The sequence below is a fragment of the Balaenoptera ricei genome, chromosome 9 (assembly GCF_028023285.1).
Source record: "Balaenoptera ricei isolate mBalRic1 chromosome 9, mBalRic1.hap2, whole genome shotgun sequence".
Classification (NCBI taxonomy): Eukaryota; Metazoa; Chordata; class Mammalia; order Artiodactyla; family Balaenopteridae; genus Balaenoptera; species Balaenoptera ricei.
This window is the reverse complement of record NC_082647.1, coordinates 33,007,859-33,034,967: the sequence shown is the minus strand read 5'-3', so window position 1 is coordinate 33,034,967 and position 27,109 is coordinate 33,007,859. Positions and strand designations below refer to the sequence as shown.

The 27,109-nt window shown below is 36.9% G+C and overlaps 1 protein-coding gene across 1 annotated transcript in view; it reads left to right on the top strand.

Moving 5' to 3' along the window:
- CFTR (CF transmembrane conductance regulator) overlaps nt 1-27,109 on the top strand; it is a 200,316-nt gene that overhangs the window by 14,934 nt on the left and 158,273 nt on the right. The window contains exons 3-4 of the mRNA XM_059932516.1: nt 13,997-14,107; nt 18,105-18,213. Of these exons, the coding sequence (XP_059788499.1) occupies nt 13,997-14,107; nt 18,105-18,213 (220 nt within the window). The remainder of the gene's footprint in view (nt 1-13,996; nt 14,108-18,104; nt 18,214-27,109) is intronic.

Here is a 27,109-nt window from a genome sequence, read left to right as displayed (position 1 = left end):
TTGACCTGAATGTTAAGAAGGCTTAGAAGAAAACTTTAATTATGGCACTGAAGGAGGAAGTGGTGTGTAATTGTGTGAATTAAGTATATAATACTGGAAAAAAAATTTTTTTAACTGTGTATATTTAATTTAGAGGGGCTTTTTAGGAAAGGCCATTATTACACTGATGATGCGTCTTGTAATCAATGTCACCTTACTGTTGAGTAAGCATGGTAAAATATTGTAAAACCAAGATAATATCGTATGCTTCTTGTTATCATTCCCTGGGGATTGCACAACTCTCTGTTAGGCTGGAATGAAACCTTGTATAAGCAGGTATGCCAGAGATATGATGGGCTGTTAATTGAGCTTGGTGCACGTCTATATATGCATGTCTTGGTGCATGTTCACTATAGACTGTGTTCACTTGGTTTATAGTGAATATGCTCATTTATGCAGTGTGGATATAACCAATGACAGATTGCAATATGTTTAAATAGGTTCAAAGAGATGTCAGGGGAAGCTTTCCTACACAGTGGACACTAAATGAGTTAGCCTTAAAGTCCAGGATAATGTTTAGATGGATCCAGTGTGTTAAAATTTTCATATAACAGTTTTGCGAATGTGTGATGTTTTTTATTCTTATTTTTAGAATAGCAAAACATACTTTAAAATATTGACATTTCAGATCAAAAGTTGTTGAACTCTAGGAAGTATCTCAGGGGAACACTAGGTGTTGGGGTCCATAGTTTGAAAGCCACTGAACTAGTTTTTCCCCCATATTCGTTGGTCTCGACCTTCCCTTGAGTCCTCATTTCATCCATCCTATACTCTTAGAAAATAATCTCACATTTGACTTTGTCTCTATCCTTATTGTCAACTCTTAAGTAGCAATATATAGGGGAAGAAACATGTACTTTGGAATCAGACAGACCTGGCTTGAATCCTTGCTCTGTGACTTAACAACAATATGATCTTGGGTAATTTACTTAACTTTGATGATGATGTCATGCTCATCAGTGCAATGAGTTCTCCTCCTCTTAACACAACTCAGCATTATTATGAGACCTAATATTGATTGAGTGTTTAATATGTGTATTAGTGTTCTCCAGAGAAATGAAACCAATAGGAGATATATATATATGTGTATATATATATATATATATATATATATATATATATATATATATGTATATACATATATATGTATATAAAAGGATTTATTACAAGGAATTGGCTTACATGATTATGAAGGCTGGCAAGTCCCAAATCTGCAGCATAGACTGGTAGGCTGGAGACCCAGGAGAGCTGATGTTCCAGTTTTATTCTGAAGGCAGTCTCCTGGAGAATTCTCTCTTATTTGGTCAGGCCTGCATTTTTGTTCTATTCAGGCGTTCAGTTGATTGGATGAGACCCACCCACGTTATGGAGGGCAATCTGTTTTGTCCAACGTCCACCAATTTAAATGTAAGTCTCATCCAAAAACACTCTCTTACCATCATGCTCTTATAAGCCAGTGCATTAGTTTGCTAGGGCTGCTGTAACAAAGTACCAAAATCTGGGCGGCTTAGACAACAGAAATGTAATGTCTCACAGTTCTGAAGGCTAGATGTGTCTGAGACCAAGGTGTCAGCCGGTTTGGTTTCCGCTGAGGCTCTGAGAGACAATCTGTTCCATGTTCTCCTCCAGCTTCTGGTGATTTGCTGGCACTCTTTGACTTATAGACACCTCACTTTGGCCTCTGCCTTCATCTTCACGTGGGATTTTCCCTGTGTGCCTGTCTCTGTGTCCACATTTCCTTTTTTTTCTAAGGAGACCAGTCATATAGGTGTAGGGCCCACTCTAATGAACTCATTTTAACTTGGTCACCTCTGTAAAGATCACGTTCTGAGGTACTTGGTGTTAGAATTAAAATATATCTTTTTTGAGAGGAGCACAATTCAACCGAGAATAGTAATAGTTTTCAGGAGCAGAATGAGCTATGGAAGCAATTTGAAACTCTAAAGTATAATACATACAGAGGGTTACACTAATTTATGAAATTTTTTAAAAAGCTGTGTTTACCTCATCTGTAATGGTACACAGGTAACATGGAGACAATGTCAAGTACGTCAGGTGACATGACATGGGAACGGTCAAGAAGGGTCAAAATAAAAGGGTCCAGTTGTTCTTGAGTAGACTGAAGAACAACTTTCCATTTATGAAATTTTGGTACATCTCCACTGAGAGTAAATAGCTTGAAGGCCAGACTTTAGAATGTTTTGGTAATGAAGAGTGTTAAAAATGAAAACATTTTATTGAGGAGAATTAAATAATTTTGGCTGGAAGTTTTAGAATTATTGGCTTTAACTTATGACTCAGAAAAGGGGCATAACTGTTAATAAAGAGTGGTCCCTGGAAAAGTATAGGCACCCTCACATTTGCATTGCATTTACCATTGACTTGGACAATATTTTCACTTTTTTTTTTTTTTTTTTGCTTTTAATACATTTGATCAAGAGTAATGGCTGGGCAACACCTATTTGCCATCATATCAGTGTTCTCACATGGGCTATAAACATATCAGGTTTGAGTAATTAATTAGTTAACACTTTAATTCATTCAGCTTTTACACTGCCTCAGACACTGGACCAGACAATGGAGATATAAAGATATATATTACAACTACATTGTCCTCAGGAAGTTAATCTTATGAGGGAAATAAACTAGCAAAGTATAATGTGGTAACATATATTTAACAGTTTAAAAAATAATTGAGTGACAGTTATGTGCTATGCTCTGTGGTAGGCAGGGAATACAGCAGTAAAAAAAATCTCTAAGGTATTTGCCCTTGGGGAGTTTATAGTTTGGCATGTTTGGAAACACGGGGGTTTGGCAGACAAGCAAATAGACAGTAGTGACACCTGTAGTGGTGTGGAGGAAGTACAGGAGAGAATGGAGCGCATGGGAGGAAAATTAAACCTAGATTGTAGAGAGACACACATAAGTCATATGAAACTATTTCAATGCATTTGAGATTTTTGGGAAATAGAGGTCAGGTTTTATTTTGAGGAAGTTATTACTTTTTCTTCAGTGTGACCTGGCATTTGGCTGGTGTTGGAACAAAACCAAAAAAATGCTGTATCAACTGATACGAATAGGAGAATCCTTTAAAAAATTAAGAGCCATCTTATTATCAATGGTTTCATCCAGTGAGAGCTCCTGCAGAGTTTAAAAGGAAGAGAATCTGGCTTGATGTTTCCTTTAAAGTTCTTTTTCCTAACGTGTATATGCAAGCAAGAGATTATGACATTCTGAAGTAAAAATAATTCTTAAATGCCTGTAAAAATAATTTGCACTAAACTATCATCATTTGTGTTAATGATTTCTGTTTTTAAGGACCTGATTGCAAAGGTGACTGTTCTGAACTTTTAAATTGCTTGTTAGGATCTAATGATTCAGTCATCCATTATTGCGTGTTTTGCTATTGGGGGAAAAAGTAACTTAGGTTATTTTGTGGATCTTTATTTACTTATATGTTGCCTATATGAAAAAAAGATGTAGAGATTAAGTGAAGAGGATTTAAAGTAAGGCTCTTGCAGTGAAGTCTTATTTCCATGATAAACCTTGAACCAATGGCTGTCTCCATTCTCTGCTTCTGTCAGGCACCTTTTTTTCCTGGGATTCACACTGGGGATGAGTGAGGGTTCAGCCACTACTGTTCTCCTCCCCTTACATCTCATAGGAGTTTTACTGTCAGTGTCCCTCTTAGTGATATCAAGGCTCCAAGAAAATGAAAAATAGCATTAACATTGCTCCGGAACCTCAGGAACAGGATCTGATACTTAAATCCTGAGTCATACAATGTGTCTACAAACACTCCCCACCTTGCCAAAGCAGGGAGAAATAAAGAAGATGCTAAATTTACCTTTTAATGCTATAATTTGTGATGTGTTTTCTAGAGGGTGAACTAATAAAATGGAAGATAAAAAGGGGTTAAAATGCAACCAATGACCAAATTCCATATATAGTTTGAAGATGGGGAATTATCTGCAGCTGAGAAGTCTGAATACAATGCCATAAGGCTCTTTGAATCCTGAGAAATTATCATGAGTAACAGCAGGATAACAGTATAACAGAACATACAGCATATACAAGTTAAAGAGAAAGTTAAGATAAATGAGAAAAATTCTAGAATTTGACTGATCGTTTATCTGGCTAGAGGATTCCAAGCAGAACCCTAGAGACTAGATTTATCATGCCTAAATTTAAAAAATCATCAGCTTTGTCTTCCTGATGCGTCGTGTTTGAATGTTACCCTTGGAAGATTCATTCTTAACCATCTTCATCTTAAAACATTTCTGAGGTTGTCTCCAACCTCCATTTTACCATTCCACCTATCAAGCAAAATAAACAAGTAAACATCCTCAAATAAACTATGTTAGGTGGACTTAGACTGCTTTTTTTTTTTTTTTTTTTAATTTTGGGAAAAGTTGCTTTGAGGCAGTAACTGGAAAGCAGGTGTCACAGAGGATTTAATAAGTAGTGATTTTTTTTGTACACATGGTGAGGGGTCATTAAGTCATTTGGAGGTTGAAGGTCATGAGAGTCTAGCATGTGATTTGCCTATTACAGCTCATACCAAACAGATCACTGACTCCACAGCCCAGAGCTTCTCAGAGGATTTCTGTCCCCAAGAGGGGAGAGTTATCTCCATATTGCGAGAAAGACTTTAGCAGAGAAATATCAAGTGGCCTTGACTCCAGATGTTGAGTTAATTCTAGAATGGCAACCCTGACTCCGAAGGACATGGGGATTTCATTGCCGAAGGATGAAGAAGCCTGTTAGAGAGTGTTTACTTTGGGTCCTAGTGATGGTGTCTGAACAAACTAGGTGAACAAAGAGCTTCAATAAGGGATTCAGAGTTCTATAAAAAAGTGAGGGAATAAGTGGGTTAATTATAAAACAAATACCAGTTACATCAATATATCATGTGGGAGATATCCTTACATCACTCATGTGAAGTATGTTTTGTTCCTACCTTAAAAGATCACGTAGAACTTGTTTCCCTTCTTTTCCTTTCAGCTACCACTGGGCATGCTTGAAACTGCTTCTCTGCTCTGTTGCTAGTATGGAATTGTCTAAAATAATAGTAATAGTGGTGATTTTCTGATAGTCACACAAGTTTCTCTCTGTAAGCTTTTACAAATGCCAGCCAGTAACCCAGTGGCATTTCTACCATAAAATCAGAAGGCCAATCCATTTCCCCTCTTCCTTATTTTCTTGGTTTCAGATATATTTCTTATTGCTAATGGAAATAAAAATCAGAAGTTAGACAGCAATGTTATCACTTGTCTTTCTTGGTTAGTAAAGAGCTCCTAAAAGTGAACTCATACAAGATGCAGCAGTTTTATTGGTAGTTAATCATCCTATCTTTCTAGCCAGTTGTTCCAGCTATAATCAATTTCGTGTCTCTTATTTGTGGCTTCATGCCCAGATAGAATAAAAATCAAACTAAAACCATGAAACAGTGCTCTGAGGCTGCTTTTCTAAAGTACACGGACTTGGGCTATTTTTTGTAGCATTGCTTATTGTCTCTCAATTGCTTGAGTCCCTGAAATCCAATACATGTGAATGGCTTAAGTATAGCTGTTAGAAGTGGTCTTTTTATGCCAATGCTACTCCCTCACCATTCTTATTTTTTCTGTATTCATAGTAGTTCCAGCAATTAAGTGCTTTGCTTGTGGGGGCCAGGAATAAACGACTTATATGACTCATGTTTCATGTCATCAACCCTTGGAGCCTTTCGTGGGCTTTGCACAGAGTCTTAATCACTTGTAGCAGCTACCCAGGCACTGACATATATGAAAGGGTTTAGAGTGTCAAAGTCACCATAATAAAAATGTGCATTTCACCAACTCTAGGAGGGAAAATCAAACATTTGGGAAAAGTTTCTAAAATCCATGCTAACAATTGATTTCTTTATGCTGTTTGTCGTAATACCAGCTTTTTTGAGATATAATTCACATACCAAAAAATTTACCTACTTAAAGTATACAAGAGGTGTGTAACTATCACTACAACCAATTTTAGAACACTTGCATCACCCCAAAAAGAAACTCCATACCCATAAGCAATCATTCCCCATTCCCTCCTTCACCTCCACCCTGGACAACTACTAATCCACTTTCTCCATAGGTGTGCCAGTTCTGGACATTTCATATAAATGAAACAATGTGGTCTTTTGCAACTAGCTTCTTTCACTTAGCATAATGTTTTCAAGATTCATCCAAGTTGTAGCATGTATCAGTATGTCATTCTTTTTTATCGCTAAATAATATTCAAGTTGTAGGATTATACATTTAGCCATTCAGCAGTTGGTAGATATTTGGATTGTTTCTATTTTTTGCTTATTATTAAAAATGCTGTTATAAACACTTGTGTACAAGTTTTCATGTGGACATATATTTTCATTTCTCTTGGGCATACACTGAGGAGTGGAATTGCTAGGTCATATGGTAACTTTCTGTTTAATATTTTGAGTACCTTTCAGATTGTTTTCCAAAGTGGCTGCATCATTTTACATCCCCACCAGCAGGGTATAAGGACTCTAATATTATTTTCCACATCTATGTCAACACTTATCGTTACGTGTCTTTTTGATTATGGCCTTTCTAGTGGGTGTGTAGTAGAATCTCACTGTGGTTTTGATTTGCATTTCTCTAATGGCTAATGAGGTTGAACATCTTTTCATATGTTTTGGGGTGTTTGTATATCTTCTTTGGAGAAATGTCTGTTCAAATCCTTTGCCAATTTCTAAATTGGGTTGTCTTTTTATTACTGAGTTGTAAGAGTCCCTTGTATGTTCCAAATACAGGTCTCTTATCAGATATATGATTTGCAAAAATTTTCTCCCATTCTCTGGGTTATTTTTCTACTTTATTGATGGTCTGCTTTGAGGCATAAAAGTTTTATAATTTGATGATGTCTAATTTATCTATTTTTTCTATTGTTGCTTATGCTTTTCGTATTATACTTACCTGTGTGCTGTTTTTTTTTTTCCTTCTAAAATTAGTCCTAATATGGCAAATTTGGTACAAGTGTAGGCTTTGGTATCACAGTCCTGTTTTGAAATTCTAACTCTGCCTTGGATAAATTATTTAAGCTCCCTCAGCCTCAGTTACTTATCTGTAAGATGGAGATAATATTAGGGCTTATCTCTTGAATTGTAGTAGGGATCAGATGAAATAACGTATGTGAAATACTTAGAATTTTAGAGAGTTATAGGAATAGTCTATTAAGGTTAGCTAGTACTTTTGTTATAATCCCAATAATAATAAACTCTAGTGCTCTGAAAATTAAACTAAAGCCAAGTAGTTTCTATGAAGAAGCAATGCAATAATGTACAGCTGTAATATTTTATATACAACATTGAATTTGGCCCCCATGAAAACCAGGTAGTCATAGTAGTTATTATTTCCAGCAGGAGCCACAGCTGAGAGAGCTTAAGAAGCGCTATTTCCAAGGTCACATGACTGGAAAATGACAGAGACAGAGTTAAAACCTAGAGCTTTCTTAAAATCACTAATTCAGTTTTTTCAGTAACAGATTCATAGTAGAAGTTAGGTAACTGGAGTTTTGTAGTCTTCATGATAAAGTTTTACCTCAGACAATCATATCAGGAAAGAAAAGAAAGCAATTTTATGGGAAATGAAAATTAATAGTGAGCATTATATGAAAATCATGGAGTTAAAACATATTTGACTAGAAAGTTTATGTGCATAGCTAGCCATAGCAAGTACTAATTATAATATGTAACTTCTTTTTTAATTAAAAAGAACTTCCTCCTTATTTCCAAAGTTATACATGCTCATAGTTAAACATTAGTGAATATAGATAAGCAAAAAAAGAAAATATCTTTCCTGAAGTTTTCTTAATATGCTTACATTCCAAATACATTTATATTTGGGAGCATCTTTTAAAATGGGCAGATCGATTTCCTATTTAATGTTTAGGTTCATTAAGCATGAAGTTAATTTATGTTATGGTTTTAAATTCTGGGCCTCTGGAAGGTTTTTCAGAATTGGTTTGTAGTGTTTTGTTGAGCAGCAAATAATTATCTTTCCAAATCTTCTAAAATTCATTGACTACATTTACTGTTTACTCATGTACAGAAAGAAAAAGAACTTCTACAGTTCTCTTGGTAAACTAGGAGCCTCATGAGAAATTAACTCTCAAACACAAAAATAGCTCATCTTTAGCAAGCAAAAAGGTGATTGAGCTGACTAAAGTGGTTATTTATTATAAATTTACCATTTTATGGGTAAGCAGCAAACACTGTTTAATTACCTTGTGGGATGAGAGGACAGAGACTCACCGACTTGACCCTCACCCCAGTGCTGTGACTTTGGGATGCATTCTTGAAGCCTACAAGTTTTATACAGGACTTTTGAGAGCTAGTTTCTGCCACTACTTTCTCCAGTTTTATTTTTACTAAAATTCATTGAGAAAAAACATATCCAACTATAAAATAACACCAGATCTAAGTTGATAAAATAACTGTGACATTTGAAGTGTTATTTATATGAATTAGAAAAGAAACATCTTTTAGAGATGAAATGACTTCTGGTCTCAACTCAATTCTTCCCATCATAGCCATTTATCAAAAAACCTAAAGCAAACTGGTAGAATATGCTGCAGGAATTTGAGATTTGTTGTCACAGTCTGTTCAAATGATTCCCCCTCTTTCCTCAGCCTGAACTTCAACATTTTCCTTAGTTAGGACTATCCAGCTTATTTGGGCTATTTCAAACTCATGGTAAACATATTGGATGATGAGAAAACCTCTAGCATATTTAAATTTGTCCATACTAAGCAGTTTAGAGTAATTTCTACTTAGTTCCTCAAGTATTATTTCATGCAAAAAGGAAAAAGACTTAGTCATTTGAGTGTATCAATTTGTCAGTATTTGGGAGATGTGTCATGCAACCATGGGTTTGAATTTGCTATTTCATTTCATTTTATCTGGCTAGTTAAATCAAAAGTAATGTTAAATAATGTGGAGGCATGATTGTTTTATACAAACAAAATCATTTGAAACTGAAAAGATCTGATACCTGACCTTTATCTTAAATTCTAGCAGATGAAAATGTCAGATGCCTCTGTTGGATTAATAAAAGCCAAATGTCAAATGGAAAAATGATTATAAGCTTTAATTATGTGGTTTTACGGGGATAGGTTTCATGAAAATCAAGGCTTTAATAGTGTCTATAATTGGAAAATTCTTTTCATCATGAGGAATTACAAGTCACTCTAAATTTATGTAAAAATTGGAAATTTTGTCCTAAGAAAAGAAACTAAATACAGTTTCATTGTGTGTATGTGTGTGTATATATTAAAAAAAATCAAGTGATAGCATTTTTCCTTAATAAAACCTGAAGACTCTTATCGTTAAGTGCACAGTGTGTCTGGGTACTAGACTTTTTTAAAGTTTGTTGAAAACTTTAGGAAATATATATATATTTTAAATACATTTATTTATTTATTATTATTATTATTATTTTTGGCTGCATTGGGTCTTCGTTGCTGCACACGGGCTTTCTCTAGTTGCTGTGAGCAGTGGCTTCTCTTGTTGCGGAGCATGGGCTCTAGGCACGTGGGCTTCAGTAGTTGTGGCTCACGGGCTCAGTAGTTGTGGCACACGGGCTTAGCTGCTCCGTGGCATGTGGGATCTTCCCGGACCAGGGCTCGAACCCGTGTCCCCTGCATTGGCAGGCAGATTCTTAACCACTGCGCTACCAGGGAAGTCCCAAAATTTTATGTTATAAAGAACTATATATCTTAAGGATTTCTGTCTGCTACCTTGTAATTAATGATTAGCTAGTTTCTGTTAGAAATAACGAGAACTTTGGAAACTGTCACAGTTTCTAAGTAGATCAATTTATAAGTCCATTTTCAATATACACTGACAGGTTATGGATGAAGGAGAAGGGTAAGGTCAGTTAGAGGTTAGAGGAAGGGTGGGTGGGAGCAAATTTGAGGATAAGGAGGAAGAATAGTGTTTATTGCTTTTGGTTATCCCAGGTGTACCTGCCTTGCTAATGAAACACCTGGGTACTCATTAATATTTAATGGAAGAAATACTGAAGTACAAATCCTGAGTTGGCATTTCTAAATTCTATCCAAGTATGTTTAACATACTCAAGCTCATTCAAAAAAAGCGGTGGCTGGAGTTTTACAGTAACTAATATTTCATTGAATGTCTAAGTGTAGATACCTGGGGAGTCTTTTGTTTGTTTTGTTTTGTTTTTTGTATTTCTGCGACTGGCTTGAGGTAGTCATGGAGACCTCCTTGATGGGGCAGAAATTTCATTCAATTGTCTTTTTGGTTTAATCTCACAAAATAAATTCTTTCAGATAACTCTGGTGATTGCCAGGCAGCCTAAGGTTAATTGATTTTAGTTCTCAAAATTTACCTTAAGTTGTTTCTATTTCAGGTTACAAATATAGGTTTACTGTAGTGAATCTGTCAGAAACACTAAATTATATTAATAATTATAAATGGCTAACTTTTAATACTACTGAATATGTTTGATTTGATGATGCTGGGCTATGGAACTCTTGATAATAAAAACTAGATGTCTTGGTATAACATATATATTAAAATGGGCATGGATAACGCAGGAAGCTTTTTATAAATGTAGTTGTTACTTAAAGTATTTTAAAAATGAGCTAGAAACTCATTAATGGAAACGGTGATCAGGTCTTAGATATGGACCAAAAGATGTATGTTTATTTAGTTTTTGAAAGAAAGAAAAGATTTGCTTTTAAATTTCCTGCAAATGTCTTTGGTATTGTAATATTTACAGATAGTGAACTTCTCTTTATTTGTAAATTTAGTTTCATATTTTAACAATTTCAAACATACTGAAAATGAAAGGTTTATTAATAGATAGAGTATATTTTTCTCTTCTAAATTTTCCATAGGCCCCTTCCTTTCCATTCTCAATGCTATTACCCTTGTTCTGAGTCTTTCAACCATCTGGCAGTCAGTGATCTATTGCAGTTGGCCCTTTCTGGCTGAGCTGATTGTTAAATTTTCAGGAACTTTGTGAGCTGGTTGTTAAGAACAACTAGTATTAAAAATTAATTGATTTATACTTACAATTAAATAAATTATGTTAAAACAAAGATAGTAATTGAAAAGTTATCACTACATAATTATTATCTATGTATTGAGGTTATGTTGATTGTATCTGAATGGTAATCACACTATCTTATAATATGCAGCTGTGTATCTCTTCCCAACTCTGTGTTCAGTGACTTCACATTTGGTGACTTGAAACTGGTCATGGTGGGAGTATTTACACCACAGAAATTGGCAAATACCATAAGTCACTTTTTGTTTTTTGTTTTCCTGGAGAAGGCATGGTTAAAGATTTGTCAGCACACCACACCACACCACTGCCTGCAGTCTGCTAGCTTCTGGTCTCCCTGCTTCCAGACCCGCATTCCAGCACTATGTCTAGAATAACCCACCAAGCTTAATTTTCCTAAATATAAGAGCTGAACATGGTAAAGGAAGGCATGACATCAGAAGAATGTGGTAAAAATCTAGTTTTTGGCATTTAGTAACAGACAAATTTAGCATCTTTGAGCCTCCATTTCTTTATCCTTAAAGTAGGGCAATGATCTCTTCTTGTTCTACCTACCTATCAAGATTTTCAAATTAAAATCACAATATGCTAGTGTTTGTGAAAGTGCTATATACACATAATTTTTTTATTAGTAGTAAACACTTGCTTCACCTTTTCACTTCTTAAGTTTACAAAGGCTTATAACCAACAGAATGGAGTTTGTATCCTAAATTGCTGTCCCAGATTTTTCACACCCTTACTGCCCCCTATATTGGCAAATGTGCTTCCAAAGTGCTTATGTTGGCTAGTGGATTGTGAGTGCCAGGCGGGTGTGCCAGCACTCTCACAGACGATGCCCAATGCAGATGCTGCATGATCACAGCACTTCTTTAACTGCTGTGTTCAGACTGTCCTTAACTATTTTCATTCTTGTTCTCCAGGAGAAATTGCCAATGGGTCACACTGGGCAATAAAGATAAAACAATTATCACCCTTTGCTGAGGTTTGAAGGCTCTTGTTAAGATGCAAATATTGCAAGTTAATGGAAGAAACTGACATATTAAGCCATTGTCACTCGTTGATATCTTGGTCAGAAATGGTTGGTGAAACTACTGAGCCTTTGAGCAGGGTCTTTTTTTTTTTTTTTTAAATATTTATTTATTTGGCTGTGCCGGGTCCTGGTTGTGGCACGCTGGATCTTTAGTTGCAGCATGTGGGGTCTTTAGTTGTGGCGTGTGGGGTCTAGTTCCCTGACCAGAGATCGAACCTGGGCCCCCTGCATTGGGAGCGTGGAGTCTTAACTGCTGGACCGCCAGCGAAGTCCTTGAGCTGGGTCTTAATTCAGTTAAATTTTAAGGAAGGACAAGTTGCAGAGACATCAGGAACACAGGGCAGTGGCTGACTGAAGAAGGTGGAGACAAGGGAAGTGAAACGAGAATCTGGACTCTTGGGGTGGGAGTGGTGAAGGTGGACATAAGAGCCTTCTCCAAAGTTTTGCCCTGAAACAATGTCAAAATGTTTGCATTTGGCATAGCATTTCCTCTTTTTATTCTGAATGGCTTTGCTAGAACACTTTTCCTAGTATAAGTTTATTTTGCTTCTCAGATATTGCTAAAACACTCCCTATTGATTTTTGGTGGGTAACATGAATTTTGATGTATTACCAAAGTCTCGATGACACCAAATTTTAGGACTCTCTGGAGAAAAGAAAGATGGTAAGGGTAAAAGCATATGTTGGGAATCACTGATTCCAAGTTCAATTCCTTTCTTTAATAAATATATGACACATAGCACAGGGAGATTAGCTCGGTGTTTTGTGACCACCTAGAGAGGTGGGGTAGGGAGGGTGGGAGGGAGACGCAAGAGGGAGGAGATATGGGGCTATATGTATATGTATAGCTGATTCACTTTGTTATAAAGCAGAAACTAACACACCATTGTAAAGCAATTATACTCCAATAAAGATGTTAAAAAATAAATAAATATATGAAATTTCACATGAGAAAGGTCTCATTTGCTCAAATTTCATTTAGAAGTTTCTCTTTGTATGTGATTTCTTTGTTTTACAATTCTCCTGCCCCTCCCTCCTTCCTCTTTGTTTTCCCTTGTCTTTGACTTCTTTTTAGATTTTCTTATCTCTGTGAAGATTATTTTGCCTTATTCACAGTAGTTAGAAACAATGTATTTGAAAATAACTAGAGTATCCTGCATAAGTATTTACTATGCCAGCTTCCCTAGCTTCCATCATAAATTGTTATTTATTAGATGCGTAGCGGGCAGATGTGCATAACTGCTATGGGGTGAGGAGACAAAACATAAGAAAATAATGATCCCCACTCTCATTCAGGGGTGATGATTAAGTCAACAAATTGATACTCCAGCTACAGTCAGTTCATTCAACAAATAGCTCATTGCTGAGTACTGTGAGCTATGGTTAACAAAATTATATAAGGGTGTTGTTTGAGGGTCTGTCTTCTTATTCAGAGATCATTTTGTATTTGAAGTGGTAGAGACTGGACTTCAGCAAACTATAAACTCCTAGTATCTGGTTATTTTGGGGAATTTTCTTCTTTTTTTTTTTTTCTTGAAGAATACTTTTAGTCTAGAATGTTTAACAGTTTGTTTTTTCCCTCTGGGAAAGATGATGATTCTACCGTCATCCCCGATCCTTTTAGACAAAGCTATAGTCACATCAGTTCAGAGGTGATGCTGTTTTATAGAGTTGTGTTCTGTAAGATATGACTCCCTGGCATTCCTATAAGTTGGCTTATTTTATTCTCGTATTTATGCACTACCACCATTTTCCACATGCTAAAAAATGTGAAACTGTATCTGATTCCAAGTCTACACTGGAGATCAAATCAAGTTAACACTTATATCTGTCTCTCCTCTCTTTATTTTAGCTGGACCAGACCAATTTTGAGGAAAGGGTACAGACAGCGCCTGGAATTGTCAGACATATACCATATCTCTTCTTCTGATTCTGCTGACAATCTATCTGAAAAATTGGAAAGGTATGTTCATGCACATTGTTTATTGAAGAGAGAAATTAATATTATTATTTAGAGACTAGAGAACAGACATGAGAGGGTTTAATTCTTAAAATGGCATATTTATAATAGGAACATCCTATTTTCTTGATGAAGTCTTGATTAGTCAAGAATTAAACAATGAAAGGATGAAAGAAAAAAAACCATTTTCCTGAGATAGGACCTTTTTTTGAAAAACACATATTTGAATTCTGAGAAGCTACCTGCCTTTAAAGACTATTACGTGGATTTTGTGAAGACTGCAATCACATCTTTATGAAGCAAGTTGTGTACATTTGCCTCCATAATCTTAATGTGTGAATACAAATGTACATACTTGGAAATTTTAGGGTAAAGGCTGTTGGATGTCAAAGAAATGTAAAAATTTCATATTTTTGAGTATACGTTGAATGCCAAGTGTAGTATCTCCTCTCAGCCACTCTGGAAGGAAAGCATCATTATCTCTGTCTTACAGAAGAGCAAACTGACGCTCAGAGAGATGATTTAATTTTCCAGCTAATAATTGATTGAGCTGTGGTTCAAACCCAGGTCTATACTCCTGGCCTCCCCAGGAACAGTGTTTCCCGTTGTAAAGAAGTCTCCCTTTCTAAGGGTATTGGTTATAATCCTTTTGGTTGCGAGTGAATTTATTTAAGAGGGAATTTATTGGTTCATGTAGTCAACCTGTGTGAAGGCCTAGGTAGAGAATTGGCCTTAGGGACTCAGTGGAACCAGGAACTGGTTTTATTCTCTCAGACCAGCTTCCTCCATTCAGTGGGTCCTCAGAACTCTTTGCTCATATTTTTATAGACCACAGAGGAAAGAGTCCTTTCTCTGTGGCCAAATGTGAAAAATCCCAGAAACTTTTGAGTCACAAGCTCACTCCTTGGACCAACAACAATCTATGAATGAGCTAGACTGGGTCTTGTGCCAGCAGTACAGGGTCTGATACCAGATGAAGGGGAAAGGGGAGAGGGAGTTGACAGAAAAAAGAAAAAGAAAAAGAAGTAGCTACTTTTTACTGCACCAAAATAAAATAGTTGAGTAGATTTGCAATTTGTTTACCTTATTTTCATGAAATTCATTGAATTTCTTTTGAAATTTCAAAGCAAATAAGATATTCAACCTTACTTTTTCTTGATTTATTCAAAGAATTAGGCTAGTGGGAGTAGCAGGTTCACATTTCCAAGTTCAAGGTCCAGCTCCTAATATTGAGTACTTAGTGTGTGTATGTGCCATGAGGGCAGGGATATATTTTTTTGTTTTGTTTTGTTTTTGTTTGATTTGTTCAACTTATGATGTGCCTGGAATAGGGTCTAGAATAGGGTCTGGTATATACAGTTGTCCCTTGCTAGATTCCCCCTGGATATAATAATCTATGGATGCTCAAGTCCCTTATACAAAATGCATATAACCTACACATATCCTCTTGTATAGTTTAAATCATCTCTAGATTACTTATGGTACATAATACAATGTAAATGCTATGTAAATTGTTGCCAGCACATGACAAATCCAAGTTTTGCTGTTTGGAACTTTCTGGAATTTTTTTTGGTGAGTATTTTCCATCCCCAGTTGGTTGAATCTGAGGATGAGGAACCCGCAGACATGAAGGGCTGACTGTAGTAGGTGCTCAGTAAATATTTGTTGAATGAATGAATGATGATTGAATGTGAAATGGCTAGCATTATGTAAAAACCTGTAACACTTCTGCAGAGATAAAATATATAAACATAGTATATTGTAGGTATATCAGCAAGTTCAAAATAATATAGTAGATGATGAATATCTAAGTTCTAAATGGATGCTGAGGGAAAGATTAATCAGAGTAGGACTAGGTTAATCAAAACCTGCGTACTCCAGATTTATTTTTACTTATGGCCAAATAGAGGACATAACCTGAATTTGTAGGATTATCTGGCCTAACATTTTTTTCTCCTCAGTTTTCATTGTGTCTCCATATCAATTCAGTGTTTAAAATGTACCTATTTTGTTTCAATCCAACAACACTGTGCCAGCATAAGTCCATAGACTTTATTATTTTTGTCTTTTTTGGGGTATCTCTTCTTCACTCTGTTATTTCTTTTTTATAAAAATTGTTATTTAGAATTTACTGAAATATTTTGAAAGAGTGAAATACCACTTATAGTACTTTGTATCTCTGCACCCTTGGAAAGTGACCCTGGCCACAGATTTCAAAGATGACATGTGACAAAGGCCCTAGGTGGTTACCATGTGGTTGAGGTACCTTGGCCCATCTGGCTCAGTTTGCGGCCGTGGATTTGAACCCTGTGCATTACTCCTGTATGCAGACCGCACATCCATTCCATGATTGTAGCTAAGCTACAAACTTGATAAGTATAAAATTTCTTCCATTATGATTCAAGTCTTGGTGTTTGGAATGCTTACTGGGTCTGTCGTGGTGTTGCGGGAACCACCCCATCTACTCTCGCTGCTGATTCCTTCCCTCAGGGTCCAGTAGTTCAAGTCCCATCCACTGAAAAATTCCCCAGCTTTGCCTTCCCCTCAGATCGCTACCTCATTCATTTTTTTTTTCCCACAGCTAATATCTCTGTGCTCTCCTCGTCTCTCTACTTCTCCTTTCCTTTACATCTCAGCTCCCTGAAATATGGTTTCTGTGTCTACCATATTCCTAAAGTGACACTGACTAGGGTCATCAGAGGTCTCTTAATGCCAAATATAATGACATCTTCCTACCATGACTTAAGAGTGGACCACTTCTTCCCAACTTGAAACCATTTCTTTGGTTTATGTACCACCTCTCTTCCTGGCTTTCTCATCTGACTCATTCTTCCTTTGAAAGAGAGGCAGAATCTGTCTCCATATTTAGCTTCTTACCCCGTTGTGAATCACCAAATGACATGGATGGGAGGCAAGTCTTGTGTGTGAATGAAAGAGTGGGAAGAGTGTGAGCAGGTAGATGGATGGCATAGCGCAATTAGGCATGATAGATAGTAAGCTTTTCAGGGAAGCCAGTGTCCATGCACAATGCCCATGACTGCCAAACCTGCCCTCAAATCTCAGTTGTGTGGTCTTCCTTTGGAGTAACTTAGAACCACCTCTAATAATGGTAGATGGATAGTAATGAAAATAGCTGTTGATAAAATATAAAGTCTTTATATAGTTCTTTCCTGTGAAACTTTTCATCTCTGTACAGTTTAACAATGAAGATGAGGGTAACATTTAGGGATATATTTTATCCACTTGGGAAGAGAAAGAAGGTTTTTATGAACAGAAAGTAGTGGCAAAAATGTAAATATAATCGGCTGATGAATGTATAGTATTTAAAAGAAAACAAAAACATTTATTTGACACCAACCATTTTTCAGACTTATTTAATTTCTATTCCTGCCAGAAAATATAGAATTTGATTCTGTTCTAATTTTCCAAAGATTTTTATTGTAAAGAATGACTTTAGTATTTGAAAATCAAAGTTGATGATACTTGTTTCATACCCCTACATTTAAAAACAACAAGTTTTTCTAATGTTAAATCACAGAAAAATCCACCTGACTTTTAATCTTGTTTTCGGTTTGACAGATTTTGTAAAATCCACTACAATTCTAAACAGGCAAAGATCAAGAGGTGAAGGGAAAAAAATTAAATATTTATTTTTCACCTTGTTCTAAGCACAGCAATGTGTATTCATAAGAGTCATATTTTACTTGTCCACCTCTTGCATTCATTGCTTTTTAGAAGCCCAGAACCTTTCTTTAACACATATAGAGTGGCCTTTTCATGAAGTCAACTCCTCGAAAATTGATATATGGCGGAGCATTGAATTCTGCCAAACATCTGCCTGAGCGTTGGTGTTGGAAGGTCCCCCCAAGGTTTTGTCTCTTTAGTCACTTGGGTTAATCTCCTTGAATGTACTTGTGTGAATAAAACTATGTTAAGGGAAATAGAGAACTCAGATATTTGCACATGCAACTTACTGGTCCCATTTTGTGTTCTTTTGCAGAGAATGGGATAGAGAATTGGCCTCAAAGAAAAATCCCAAACTCATTAATGCCCTTCGGCGATGCTTTTTCTGGAGATTTATGTTCTATGGAATCATATTATATTTAGGGGTAAGGATCTCATTTGTAAATTCATTATGGATAAAATAATTATATTCATTTTTTTTTATTTATTTATTTTTGGCTTTGTTGGGTCTTCATTGCTGCGTGTGGGCTTTCTCTAGTTGCGGTGAGCAGGGGCCACTCTTTGTTGCAGTGCATGGGCTCTAGGTGCACAGGCTTCAGTAGCTGTGGCACGTGGGCTCAATAGTTGTGGCTCGCGGGCTCTGGAGCGCAGGCTCAGTAGTTGTGGCACACGGGCTTAGTTGCTCCGCGGCATATGGGATCTTCCTGGACCAGGGCTCGAACTCGTGTCCCCTGCCTTGGGAGGCAGATTCTTAACCACTGTGTCACCAGGGAAGTCCCTATATTCATTTTTATGATTATAGGAGGACTAGGGTAATCTGGTACACAGGTAAAAGGCTAACTCTGAATACAAAGAAACCACTAAAACTCTAGTGGAGACAAGTAAAAAATGCATTGGAACTAGGATGTCCTGGAACACAGGTGGCCATTTATAATTTCAAATGGGTTCAGTAAAATAAATTTCTTTTAAAAAGTTATTTTCTCTTATGATCCCAAATCACATTATATTACTGTTATATGAGATTGCCGATGATTTTATTTTCCTGTATTCAACAGGAGAAAGTCAGGAGACAATGTCAGGAGGAGAATTAGGTAAAATTCAGCCAATTACATATATGAGTGTTTGTAATATTTTGAAATCATATCTGCATGCTGAATGGTTTCAAGAAAAAATAGCAAAAATTTAAAATATGGCAGTGAGGTACTCCTGCAGTATGTTTTCTCAGTCTCCTATGTCTTCCTCATTGTGGAGAGAGCTCAATGCGTGAAGATCCCAGGCTTTATGGTGTTTAAGTGCAGTCTGGGATGTTCCCCAGCTGTTGTCAAATATGACTCTGATCTATTATTTTTTACCTCACCAGAGCATCATTTGGAATCCTTGACTGTAACCTGTAAGACTGATGGCAAGTTGAAAACTTATTTAGTCTTCAAGTAAAGGCTGTGCACAGTATTTGCTTTGGGAGGTTAGGTACCGGTTGGATGGATTTGTGTTGTAATTATATTGGTCTTCATGCCTTTGGGAGTGAGGGTTGCCATAGTGTCTCTTGAAGAGATGCTATGCAAGTTGCATTGCTTTAGGAACTTGTACTTAATACACAGCAAATAAATACATTTACACATTTATTTTGACAAAGATGACCACATTTAGGTCCCCAATGTTTTGTAATGCTCTTGATTACCTCCTGGGAGAAATGCTCTGGCTTTTGAAGTTATCTGTCTATTGATGTCCGTCTATCTGTCTGTCTATCTATCTATCTATCTATCTATCTATCTATCTATCTATTTATCTATCTATCTCTATAGAAACCTGCAGCAGTTTGGGGGTGAAAATATTTTATCTGTAAATATGAATAAGGTAGCTGAAGAATTAACTATCTTTTAAGATATCTTTGAGGTGATTTTTCTTAATGAGAGCAGCCAGAGCTTTGGGAAGCAATTTTTAAAAAAAATTTTATTTATTTATTTTTTAAATTTTATTTATTTTTTGGCTGCGTTGGGTCTTTGTTGCTGTGCACGGGCTTTCTCTAGCTGCGGCGAGCGGGGACTACTCTTCGTTGCAGTGCATGGGCTTCTCATTGTGGTGGCTTCTCTTGTTGCAGAGCACGGGCTCTAGGCGCGCGGGCTTCAGTAGTTGTGGCACACGCGCTTAGTTGCTCCGTGGCATGTGGGGTCTTCCCAGACCAGGGATTGAACCCGTGTCCCCTGCATTTGCAGGTGGATTCTTAACCACTGCACCAACCAGGTAAGTCCCAGTTTGGGGGAACAATTTTATCCATAGCTCTGGCTCCATTTGACTTAATGTTTTAAAATGTTTTGTTGTTTGCCTTAATGACTGTACTCTCTGCATTTGAATCAGTGTATAGAAGTACAGTTTACTCTGCCCATAGCATATAAGAATACAACATTCTTTTTTTTTAAATATATGTTCAGCACTGAGTTATTTTTCTAGTATTGTACTAATATAGCCACTAATCTATGTCACCCATTTTATTTATTTATTTATTTATTTATTTATTTATTTATTTATTTATCTGGCTGTGTTGGGTCTTCATTGCTGCACGTGGGCTTTCTCTAGTCGCGGTGAGTGGGGGCTACGCTTCGTTGCGATGTTTGGGCTTCTCATTGCGGTGGCTTCTCTTGTTGCAGAGGATGGGCTCTAGGCACGCGGGCTTCAGTAGTTGTGGCTCGCAGGCCGTAGAGCACAGGCTCAGTAGTTGTGGTGCATGGGCTTAGTTGCTCCCCGGCATGTGGGAAATTCCCGGGCCAGGGATAGAACCCGTGTCCCCTGCGTTGGCAGGCGGATTCTTAACCACTGTGCCACCAGGGAAGTCCCAAGAATGCAACATTCTTAATAAGTCATCCTTGGATTGAAGTGAATGATATTTCAAATAATTGTTATGTCATAACTAAGATTGTATAGAAACTCAAAATTTTCTCTTTGTGTTCTCCATCACATGCTGCTTCCATCAATTAACATAAGCACAACTGAGTAGAAGCTGGGAGAGAGGCTGAATTATTAAGTCCCTTTTATGCTCTGCCTGACTTGTGAGATAATTTATTCCTCTAGATTCCACCAGCATAGAAGTTTCATGTGAGCCAAAGCAGTCACCTAAACATGAAAATTTAGATGATACATGAACATATTTATAAAATTTATTTTTGGCCTGGTACACACAGATCAAAAAATAAACAAAATATAGTTTAATATTTATTGAGTACTTACTCTGTTCCAGGTTCAGCATTAAGCCCTTTATACAGATTATTTTAGGTAATTCTCCTAGCAACTCCATGGAGCAGACATTAGTATCTCAAATATATAGAAAAGGAAATTGAGATGCAGGAAACTAAGTAACTTTTCCAACGTTATGCATGTGGTAAATTTGAGTGATAGCCAGGTCTCTTTGGTTCCAAAACCTATGACCCTTGCATTAGATCAGATTATAATTGCTATGTAACTATATTTGTAATGATTGTATGTAGGTACTCAATAGAATTGTGACTGTAGTAATCAGTCTTGGGTCTGCTGAGCTTCTTTGCATCTGCTCAGGAGACATAGGTTAAAAGCTTGAATGTTGAGGATTCTTCCAGGGTCACCTCAGGGGCAAATCTGAAGAAAGTTCAGAGCAGGTGGCAGGATAGGAGAACCAACTGGAATCTTTCCACTTATACTTGGGAAGGAACTGTGTGAAATCCACCCAAGAGCCAGCAGTGCTAAGAGTCAAACATATAGAAAAAATTAAGGGTAGAAGAATGGAGTGGATGTGGAGAAGGACTAACTTATTCTTAAACTTCTCGAGCTTAAAAATATCCCAGCAAAAGGAATCTTAAAGCCTTTCTTGGTGTATTAATTAATTACCCAGGGGTGGGATTGAGGGGAGTGAGTGGTGCCACTGATCTAAGCTGAGCCCAAGGCCACTGGTCTGGAACTGACAGCATGTTTAAAGGGCAAAGGTGATTTCCATCAGCTCAACTTCTACTGATAACCAGTAGAAAATGGGCGAGGAAAAGAACCGATGGGGAAAGCAGCTGAAATGTGTATGGTGAGAAGGCATGGAGAGGAAATTTACATTGGCAATGGCACAGGTGTGGTGAGGCTGTGGGTTTCTCACCCTTGTCACAGAGTAAAGGCTTCACGGCCTCACCGTGCAGTTTTAAGTAGTAAAAATGTTAAAAACTGTTAAGTCTTTAAGAACTTATGGTGGTCATTAAGATGAGTGTAGTTTTTCAGAGCATCTGATCTCTCTACTCCATCCTTTCTGTCTGTTACAGGAAGAAAAGAAGGCGAGAAAATTTCGCTGTTATTATAATAAGACCTCTATCCTTTTAAACAACTTATACCAATGCCTTAGTATTTATCGTATTCTTTCTGGGGATTCCTTCTTTCTTCTGTGTGTGTCATCTTGATAATGTTTTAATTTCCATTAAATGAGCAGGGATTCTTGAAGTTGCTTTACACTACTCTTGGTAAAAGGTGGACGTACTTTCAAGATATCCTGTGTGTTCTTAATCCCTCTAAACCAGGATAATTGTGGTATGAAGAATATTTGATTGGTTTCAGGACTGATAGAAAAAGTACTATAAAATTTGCTGTTGGGACTTTCCTGGCATTCCAGTGGTTAAAACTCCAAGCTTCCACTGCAGGGGGCACGGGTTTGATCCCTGGTCAGGGAACTAAGATCCCACATGCCATGCTGGTGTGGCCAAAAAAAAAAAAAAAAAAAAAGCTGTTGACTGTGAAAGGTTAAGAAAAAAAGGAAATGCCATCATGAAAGAGTGTGTCTCTCTGCAATACTGATGTAATTTTAAATCATATTAGCTATGGCCTCTCATGATTAACTATGTACTTGTTTTTTCTCCATTTGACTCAGCAGCCAGATATAACATTGCCTTTAACATTTAAGACTCCCAGCATAAAGGAAAAACTGGCCATTGAAGAATTGAGTGTGCAAGTCAATTAAGGACAGTCAGAGGGAAGCCAAGGGAAGGGAGTCCTGTAAGCAGGTTACTGAGAGAATATGGTTATCACAATACCTTTATTATGATAAGAAATTTACAAGCATTCACTCAAATATATTCTTGACTCCTAGGCAGCTCTGGGCATATTTCCATCATCAAATTGAGACAAATGTCAGTACAACTTGAGTCAAACTACTTTTATTATTTACATTTCTTAAACCCCAAGAAGTTTAAGGTCATAAAGAAGTCTTAGGACTTAGGCTGTTAGAGTTTTCAAGTCCCACAGTCTACCTTGCAAAAGATCTTTGTCCCTTATGTTTTGACAGAGACATTGGGTAGGTGTTGAATTCAAGCAAACTGCTAACTAAGAGAGTGTTTTGGGGAATTCTGCACACAGGTAGTCTCTGGCTTAGGCACTTTGACTTACTTATGTCCCTTTCACCTAAGGTCACCTACCTCCAGCAAATTTTCTAGATGCCTGTCATGGAGAACTCTTTTCTCAGCTTCCTCTCCCATCCCCCCATATCTAGCTGCTTCTCTAACCCCAGCAGGGACTTGAATGCTACATTGCCTACACTCACCCTACATCCTGAATATTTCTACCCTCTACTAGAACCCCCATCCGTAACACACATGCTGTACTTCCTGTGTTACCCACAGTGTACTACCCATTTCCTGTGTCAAGGTTTGGAAAATCATGGGGTTTAGATTTCTTTGAAACAGAGAATTTTTACTTTAGAGTAACCAGCAGCCCAACCCCAGATAATGTGACTTAATTGGTTTGGGATGAGCTCGGGGCTAAAGTTCCCCAGGTGATTCTGATTGAGGTAGACAAGCAGGAACGTTATCACTGAAGGCATCTGACTTTTGCTAGAATCTAAGGTGAGGGTATTGGGGGGTGGTACACATGGAATTTTTTAGTTTGATTTTTTAAAAATGATAATATCAAAAAAAATTTAGACAAAAAATAAATATTAAGTCCTTTAATGACAGAAGGACAGTGTTTCTCAAACTTTTATATGCATACCAACCACTGCCCCCTCCCATCTGGCTAAAATGCAGATATTGGGTGGAACCTGAGATTCTGCATTTCTAAAAGCTCCCAGGTGAAGATCCTGTTTGCCCTAGCACCATGCTTTGAGTAGCAAGGATTTACAGGGTCATGAAAGAAGAGAAAGCCTAGTTAGAAGTTACAGTTATTGTGAAAAGAGAAGTAGGTGGACTAATCATGGCCAAGGAGCCCCTGAATAGAAGTGACAAGAATCCCACTGAGATTAAATGTGGCTGAGGGTTTACTGCAGTATCCCAACGTTAACTGTTAACTTTCTGCATCTTCCTCCGGCACTCTCTCTCAGGACTCTGCTGGAGAGAAGTAGATGACTGTGTGCGTGGAGAGGGCAAAGGTATAGCTAGGAAGGACTATGTTTCTCTTCCAAGACTGCACGGAGGAGATGATCCATCTCTTTCTGTAAAAACGTTGTTATGCAGGTTGGTTAGGCTTTTACAGTACTATTGAACTCAGAGGTGCTCCAAGAGCATTTACCATTATATGTGCTTTAGAAGGCGAACCTAGGAATCCAACACCATGTCTGGTAGGATATTGTATCTAGGGCAAAATGCGTCTGTTCTCACGTGTGAAATTTTAGAACAAAATCGATTTGTAAATTAGGAATTGTCTGTGATCTTGTACTTTCAACTTAAACTAGATATGAGGTGGCCCAGTTTCCTCATTCTTGGTGTGAACATGGTGCCTCTTTACTTCTTGTAGTTAACCAGTATCCTATGGTGACTAATGAGTGTGATGTGGTGAAAGTGTACAGTTTCTATGATCCCGTCTACCTTTTAAATTATGTGTCTATGATACGGGGCCTAGAGAAATGGCTTTATCTTAAATTACAGTGATATTAAGTTGTAACTTTATTTGGTAGGTTGATACTGAACTAGTCACAATGCTTGAATTGATCAACTGCCAGATCATATTATAACATTGTCTTTTCTATTTAAGGTTATGAATAAGATGGGGGGCTCTGGAGTCAAACTATCTGGTTCAAATCCTAGTTCTACCACTTGCTAGCTGTCTGATACCTGGGAAAGTTATTTAAATTCTCTTTGTCTCGGTTTCTTTGATTGTAAGATGGAGACAATAATAGCACATATTTCATAGAATTATTGTGAGAATTAAACAAGTTAAGCATGTAGAATAGATCCTGGTACGTAGCAAGTGCTTTATAAATGTTACCTGTTACTGTATCATTCAATACAATCTCTACCTACCTTCACAAATACTCCTATTATTTGCATTTACTTGTTTCTCTATATATGCTATAAGCAAGTCTTAAAGTACCAATTTCATTTTTATAGGGCACAGGAAAATATTTTGCTAATGTTTAAAAATGATACCTAGATTCTAAGCATTACTTCAGAAATTAAAATTAATATTTTAACGTGTCTTCCATTATTGCATTTTCTGGATTAAACCTACTTTTGCTGCTATATCAGCAAGTCTAGGATTGTTTTCTTACAAAACATGAAGAACAGAGCTTAGATTTCTAGTGAAGACATTGCTGGTAATAGTTAATAAATCAATGAACACTCAAAGGAAAATACCAAAAGCAAAACATTTTAAATTAGGCACTGAACCTAAAAACATGATTCAGGGTAGACAGATACTATAATAATATTTTTGAGATTCTGTTCTTGGTATGGCAGCGGTCCCCAACCTTTTTGGGACCAGGGACCAGTTGCGTGGAAGACAACTTTTCCACGGACTCAGAGGAGGGGGGAAGGTTTCGGGATTATTCAAGCGCATTACATTTATTGTGCATTTTATTTCTATTATTAATACATTGTAATATATAATGAAATAATTATACAACTCACCGTAATGCGGGATCAGTGCGAGCCCTGAGCTTGTTTTCCTGCAACTGGATGGTCCCATCTGGGGGCGATGGGAGACAGTGACACCCGTGTGTTGCTCATGTCCAGTCTACTCCGTAAGATGCAGCTTAATTGTCACTTGCCACTCACTGATAGGGTTTTGATATGAGTCTGCAAGCAGTTGATTTATTATGGTCTCTGTGCAAACCTCTCTGCTAATGATCATCTGTATTTGCAGCCGCTCCCCAGCGCTAGCATCACTGCCTCAGCTCCACCTCAGATCACCAGGCATTAGATTCTCGTAAGGAGTGCACAACCTAGATCCCTCGCATGCACAGTTCACAGTAGGGTTCTTGCTCCGATGAGAATCTAATGCCACCGATGATCTGACAGGAGACGGAGCTCAAGAGGTAATGCGAGCGATGGGGAGCAGCTGTAAATGCAGATGAAGCTTTGCTCACTCGCCTGCCACTCCCCTCCTGCTGTGTGGCCCAGTTCTGGGGGTTGGAGACCCCTGTGGTATGGTATACATACATTTTTGTAAAAACTACATACAGTTGGGGCATTGGATAGGTTTTATTTTCTATGCTGAATATGGAAAATTTTTTCATTTAGCAATTGTATAAAGCCAAAAATTTCCATAAGACTCTAGTGTATCAAGATAAACAAAAATTTGACACTCTTGTTTACCATGTCAAAGGCAGAATCTTAAGCCTTTGCTTTGGTATATAAGCCAGTACTCTTTGTATTTTATGATAAATTCTGGGTGTATGCCTGCATGTGTGTTCACTCTGTTCTATTTTTTTGTATGCGTGTTTTCTTTTTATCATTTATTTGTTGTCGTAAGTTATATACAATTTTCTATCCAATATTTTATTATTTATTTTATCTTTTAAATATTCTTTTATGATTCTGAAAATAATCAGATAATTATTGATAAATTTGATGTTTATCTTTCCAGTTTTTTCCCATGAGAATATATACTTAATGAAGGGAGGTGGATCATTACTTTACATATGTGTCATAAATCTACTTCTCCTCTTAATGTTTTGTGAATGCCTTTTCATATCATTAGATAATTCTCTTCCTAATCATTTTAATGTTTAATGACTCATGTGGCTGTACCATAGTTTATTAGTTCCTCATTGTTGAATATTTAGATAGCCTCCTATTTTTCACTGTCATAAATAATTCTTCAATGCACATCTCTTTAAAAGCTAAATTTTAGTAGATATTCCAGTTGCCTTCCAGAAAAGATGTATTAATTTACTTTCCTGATACTAAAGTATGAAATTCAGCCCTCACTAACAATACTTATTATCATTTAAAAAATGTTTCCAAATTGCTAAGTGAAAAACAGTATATTATCTTTTGTATTTGCATTACTTTTGGTTCCTAGTGAGTTTAAACTGTTTTTATGTATTAATTATGCATATCTTTTGTGGGGTGCAAATTGCCTTTTCATATTCTTTGTCTATTTTTATTTTGG